The following is a 6,681-nucleotide window of genomic DNA, read 5'->3' as shown; positions in this document are numbered from 1 at the left end:
TAGATATAACTTGTTGCGGATATTTGCGATGCTCATTGGCAAAGATATAATGTTGGATGCAGAGCTCATACAAGATCATGGCGACACCTTCTCAAAGGCCGAGAGACATGGCCCCTACCTGTGTTCTGCCCAAAGTACTGCTGACGGAGAAAACTGCCCCCCTTTAGGTCGTGGTTTTCACGAAGCCACAAGGCGAAACGGCTTGAGAAGAATGGTGAAAATCTTGTGCACTATCTAAGCCATTTAGTATTTCGAAAGAGGCAGTGATGATGGGAATTGAGATCATGACGGAGACTTCTCATGCGCACAAAGTGCCTATAGCTCAAAGCTGCCATTAGATATCGAGTAATACATACTCGGAAGTTGAGAAATTGGAAGCAGAAAGTCTTCATTGGCATGCTCCCACCGAATACAGCTGAACGTCTTGCATGCGGGCTTGACTGCGCACATGCAAGACAAGGGTAGATAGAATCTACGGGGAAAAATGTGTAAATTGCCAATTCCTACGATGAGAGCCACCCGTGTTTGCAATAGCTGTATATTTCCACCCCAGGCACTTTTACAGTACAGTCAAGTCATTATCAACTCGGGGTTGACTGGGCATTGGCAGCAGTCGTGGGCTGTCTCTGAACCTGAAAATCCTTACGAGAAATCAAGGCGGCCGCAATGGATTTTGTACATCGGAATGAAGCGTCGATGAGAAGTACGTGGCCAAGGATCTCGTATGGGCCTCATGCCGATGGCGTTTTCGCAAATACCCTGTGAGTGGATTTGGAGCTGAGCCTGACCCGCCACTGAGTGATTCTAGTCGGATGAACGAGCAAGTCTGGGCGAAGGTGATGTGCTGAGCCTCTGGGGCGAAACTGTTTGGATCGAGGACGAAGAGTGCGACAAGACCGACATCGATGCTGGTGTTGGGACTCACGGTGTCGTCAGAGTGTCGCACAGTGCTTGCACTGTCTTACAGGGGTCATGTTGGGGTCGCTAGCGGCATTGACGGTTCTGGATCGCCTTCGACTTGTGAAGACGATAAATGCAGATGCGCGCCAAACGTAAACGCTTGGTCGTTGCGGTGCTGGAGGTGAAAATGGGTATCGACTGTCAAGATGGTGAAGTTGAGGTGGGACGGTCGGAGGTTTAATATATATAGAAGGTGGGCTGGGTGCGATCGACAGACCGGAGCATCTGCACCGGAGACTTGTGGGGAAGCAGTCCAAGGCTTGTGGCGAGATTGAATGGCTCAAGGGAGATTGGAGTCGAGCAAGGAAACAAGGGCACAAGGCTGGAATGATCTGGCTGGTACAGCCCAAGAAGCAGAGAAGATGGGAGGGAGAAAGAAGGATAACAAAAAAAAATAGCAGCAGTCGCCAGTGGCGCAAACGGTGACAACCTTACCTACTAACCTACTAATGTACCTACTCGGTATGTACCCTACCTCCTCCAGTATAGTAATCCTGGGCCAAGGCTACCGAGGCGTCACTACCCCCACCAGCCCACCTTCCTGTCTCGACAGTCAAAGAGTCGTCCAGGCCCGGCGACTGTGGCTGGTGTGGCACCTGTGGGCACCTTCATCACCACCATCATCTTACACTTTATTGGCATTGGAGGGCGGCTCTGCTACCAAGCTAAACGGCGTGTCTCGTCTCATCGTTGCTCCATCTCCAGCTCCCTTCCATCACCTTCATTTATCCCGTTTCATGCCGCTCCCTACTACTGTCTACTAGATTCGGCCTCAACCCTCTTCCCCCCCGTCTTTGCTTGGGAGACTGCGGCTAGACTACCCGTCTCCGCCACCGTCCGTATACGACTTATTTGGTTGCTCTAGCTTCCCACCCCACCTGCGCCTACGCTTTTGAACCACCAGTATTTGATTACTTTTTTTCCCCCCCTTCTCGCATGATACTACGGCTTGCCTCCTCGCTACCGTTCGCTGTAGCCTCGTCGTGCCGAAGCGGCTTCTCCTCAGGATGAGCAGCCCGCAGGCCGATCGAACCGACGAGCGCCAAACCGAAAACGCTACCCGTCGCCATCCATCGCACCAGTCTCGACCCCTCTCGCTCAATCGCGATGCATCGCAGTTCTCCTCAGACGCCGGCCGTGAGCCGGCCACGTCCCCCAGCGCCACATCAGATTCCTACATAGGCTTTCCCTCGGCCGTCACTGAAGTCAGCGATCTCGTTTTCCCTATCCGCTCTGTTGTTAGTGTCGATAAATCGAGTGCGAGGTCAGAAGCCGATGAACGCGCCTCCCGCCATTCGTACGCCGGTTCCGTTGGAACTCCAGTCGCCAGGTCGACTCGGTCGAGAGGTGGCACTCTGGATACTCGGCCTGGCTCTGTTCCTCCATCGCCCGCCGCCATGTCGCCCACTGGTCGTGGCCGATCCAGGGCATCTGTCGAGCTGAACTCCGCCGTCCAGACCGATAACTCCCGCCCGTCTGCCTCGATTGCGCCAATCGAGCTCGACATCACGGCATCCGATCCTGGGAGTGATGTTGAATCCGGTGCGCTTGGCCGACCTGGCCACCAAGGCGAGCCGGAATTGTCATCCCAGCTATCCGAAGCACAGTCCTCTACCGATGTCCCCTTAGTCACAACTCGCTTTACCCACGTTGAAACGGAGGAGGGCCACGCCATTATCACAGGAAGAGACGGTGTGCTGCAGCAGTGCGAGGACGAGCCCATCCATACTCCCGGTGCCGTCCAGGGCTTTGGCTGCCTGCTAGCTATGCATGAAGAAACAGATGGCAATTTTCTTGTTCGCTATGTCAGCGAAAACTCGAAACGCTTCCTCGGATATTCGCCCAGGTCGCTGTTTCGCTTAACAAACTTTCTGGACATTATGACGGACGACCAACAAGACAACCTTCTCGACCACATCGACTTCATCAAGGATGAGGACGCGGATCCTGCCACCAACGGGCCCGAAATTCTCAGCATTTCTATCCGCCACCCAAAGATTGGCAGAGCAGTGAAGCTCTGGTGCGCTATACACATCAATGCTGCTCATCCAGACCTCGTCATCTGTGAGTTTGAGCTGGATGATGACATCGAGAATCCTTTACGACCGCCAAACGAGCTTACGCCCGATGTGCCAACCGACACCCTCGAGAGCAATCCCTCCGAGCAAGCCATTCAAGAGAGCACAGAGATAATCAGCAAGCCTCTGCGAATTCTTCGAAGCGCCCGGAAACGCCGTGGTGAGCAAGGGGCTATGCAAGTCTTTGACATTTTGTCCCAGGTACAAGAGCAGCTAGCATCTGCAGCCACTCTCGAAGTATTTCTGAAGATTCTTATTGGCATTGTGAAGGAACTCACAGGCTTTCACCGCATCATGATTTATCAATTTGACTCGAGCTTCAACGGCAAAGTCGTTACCGAATTGGTTGACACCTCTCACACTCTTGATCTTTACAAGGGTCTACACTTCCCGGCTTCAGATATTCCCCGTCAGGCCCGCGAGCTGTACAAAGTGAACAAAGTACGGTTGCTGTATGATCGTGACCAGCCTACGGCTCGAATTGTCTGTCGTTCTCAGCAAGACTTGGACGTCCCTTTGGACATGACACATGCATACCTTCGCGCCATGTCCCCCATTCACGTCAAGTATCTTGGAAACATGGAGGTTCGATCCTCCATGTCCATTTCCATCAATGCATTCAACGAACTTTGGGGCTTGATAGCCTGCCATTCTTATGGAGATCGCGGTATGAGAGTATCGTTTCCTGTTCGTAAACTATGTCGACTAGTTGGCGAAACCGCTTCCAGAAACATAGAACGACTTTCTTATGCTTCTCGTCTACAGGCTCGGAAGCTCATCAATACTTCACCTACTGACAAAAACCCGTCAGGCTACATTGTGGCATCCTCTGATGATCTGCTGAAACTGTTTGATGCTGACTGCGGCCTCCTTTCGATTAAAGATGAGACGAAGATGTTGGGTGTCATGGAACATAGTCAAGAAGCCTTGGCGTTACTCGAATACCTGCGCATGCGTAGACTCACCTCAGTTCTGGCATCGCAAGACGTCAGACTCGACTTTCCTGATCTACGATACCCGCCTGGTTTTCATTTCATTGCAGGATTCCTCTATGTCCCACTTAGCGTTGGTGGCAATGACTTCATCGTCTTCTTCCGCAAGGGACAAGTCAAAGAGGTCAAATGGGCTGGAAATCCGTACGAAAAGAACATTCGACAAGGTACGGCTGCATATCTTGAACCGAGAGCAAGTTTCAAAGTTTGGAACGAAACTGTAGTGGGCAAGTGCCGCGAATGGGATGAGGAGCAAGTTGAGACAGCCTCTGTTCTTTGTCTTGTTTATGGCAAATTCATCGAAATTTGGAGGCAAAAGGAGGCTGCAGTACAAAACACAAAGCTTACACGGCTTTTGTTGGCCAATTCTGCGCACGAGGTCCGGACACCGTTAAATGCCATTATCAACTACCTCGAAATCGCCCTCGAAGGTAGCCTCGATAGCGAGACCAGAGACAACCTCGCAAGATCTCACTCTGCTTCAAAATCGCTCATATATGTTATCAATGATCTTCTTGACCTCACTAAAGCGGAAGAAGGCCAGAACCTGATCAAGGATGAGGTATTTGAACTGGGCCCCTGCATTCAGGAGGCAACAGATCCATTCAAAATTGATGCCCATAGAAAAGGTCTTTCTTATGAAGTATTTCGACATGATGGATTACCGAAGTTCGTTCATGGAGATGCACGTCGTGTGAGACAGGCGCTGTCCAACGTCACTGCAAACGCGGTTAAGCATACTGAGAAGGGCTCCGTCCAAATTAATATTCAAGTGACAGAGTTGGAAGAAAAGCAAGCAACTATCGAATTCGAAGTCAATGACACTGGCTCCGGAATGAGCGCTCGCCAATTGGATGCTCTTTCCCGCGATTTGGAGCAAGTCAGCGCAACGATCTCCAATCCAGGGGACTCAACAAGCCAAACAGATAGTGCTGACTCTTCGCAAGCGCTTGGGCTTGGTTTGGCCGTTGTAGCGAGAATTGTACGAAACATGAATGGACAACTCAGGTTAACATCGGAAGTCGGGAAAGGTTCTCGATTCACCATTCAACTCTGCTTTCAATTGCCCGACAGCGAGATTGATTCATCAAGATCAGACGGACCGGCAACGCACACTGTTAGACGAGCGTCACAACGCCAATCGAAGCCATCAGACGGCGAGATAACCTTGGTGCATAGGGAATCGGGCTCTACCGTCCCTACATTGAGGGACTTGAGCATCGGTAGTGGTAGTCGTCGCAGTGGCAGTCACGGTAGTCGTGGTAGTTACGAAAGCGGAAAAAGCGATACGGATCGTCTCATTGATGCTATACAAACACCAATTGCTGGTGCCAGCACAGATATCGATTATTTCAACCCCAGGAAACATTCAAGGGGCAGCACTAGTATATCTGCCTCTTTGTCTGGCTTGTCAGCCGGTCGCACATCCCCGGAGCAGTCCAAACGGGGTAGCTTGACATCAGCATCGCGTTTTGAATTAGGATCCGTGCCAGTCAAAGATTCCAAGACACCCGTCAAGGCGGTTAAAATACCGGACGACTACGGCGCACAATCTCAACAAGCCCCAGACCCGGGGCAGCCGGCAGAGAAACCGAACCAGTTTGGGCGCCAGTTCAGGCGACCACGAAACGACAGTGTTTCCCAAGAGATACCTTTGAGGGCTCTTATAGCCGAAGATGACCCTATAAATCTAAAGGTTCTGAGAAAACGTCTTGAGCGCGTTGGTCATACCGTGACCCACGCTGTCAATGGCGAGGATTGTGCTGCGCTCTTCAAGTCTAGCGGTTCGGCGGTGGACGTGATTCTGATGGATATGCAGGTAAGCTTTTTATCAGAAAGGCTACGAGCAGTACTAATTTGGATAGATGCCCATTGTGGATGGACTAACTAGCACGAAAATGATCCGCTCGATGGAAAATGAATCGCAACAAGAAGGTCATTCAAACCTGGCTGAGCGCAATGGAAGGGTCCCAATCATTGCAGTCTCTGCATCCTTACTCGAAAAGGAGCGCCAGACGTATATTGATGCCGGGTTCGACGCCTGGATTCTGAAGCCGATCGACTTTAAACGTCTCAGTGTGTTGATGGGAGGGATTCATAACGACGAGGCGCGTAATACGTCCGTGTACGTGCCAGGAGAGTGGGAAGCAGGCGGCTGGTTCTGCAGTCGGCCAACATCTGAAGCGGAGACCGGTTCATGACGCCTCTGATGAAATGATTTTTTGGCATGTCGACTGCACTGGGGACGAACGGAAATATAGAGCAAGGTGTCAGACGGACGGGATCACGCATACGGGGTAAAAGTAGATGGATAAAAGGCGTTTCGAAATTTGGATTCTCATGATGGTTGCTTCTCATCTCTGAGAGGCTCGGTTTTGTTTTGGCCATGATGGAGCAACGGGTGAGAGCGGTCTGATTTTTTTTTCTTCTTGGAATGTCTAATGTTTTTTTGTGCAAAGCATCTGAAAGCACCGAACCCGTCTTTTTGGGTCACGCATGCATTTATACACGACTACCGGAAGGATATTGTTTCTTCTCTCTTATTTCTCTTCAATTTGCTGGGCAAACTGATTTTCAGGAGGACGTATCCAGGCGAACGGAAGAAAACGAATATTCCAGGCTAGTAATTTTTTGTACTATTATAATCCAAA

At 50.9% G+C, this 6,681-nt stretch overlaps 1 protein-coding gene across 1 annotated transcript; it reads left to right on the top strand.

Annotated features, from left to right (window-relative positions):
* Nucleotides 1-1,967: 1,967 nt before the first annotated feature.
* Nucleotides 1,968-6,231, top strand: V2A60_006543 (uncharacterized protein; the record flags this gene model as incomplete). The annotated part of the gene is made up of 4 exons (XM_083257837.1): nt 1,968-3,705; nt 3,850-4,197; nt 4,255-5,849; nt 5,896-6,231. 4 exons carry the CDS (start codon nt 1,968-1,970, stop codon nt 6,229-6,231), a joined length of 4,017 nt encoding a protein of 1,338 aa, XP_083113963.1.
* Between the last annotated feature and the right edge of the window lie 450 nt (nt 6,232-6,681).

This window comes from Cordyceps javanica, chromosome 4, assembly GCF_051103115.1.
Source record: "Cordyceps javanica chromosome 4, complete sequence".
NCBI classification, from domain to species: domain Eukaryota; kingdom Fungi; phylum Ascomycota; class Sordariomycetes; order Hypocreales; family Cordycipitaceae; genus Cordyceps; species Cordyceps javanica.
This window is presented reverse-complemented; position numbering and strand designations above follow the sequence as displayed.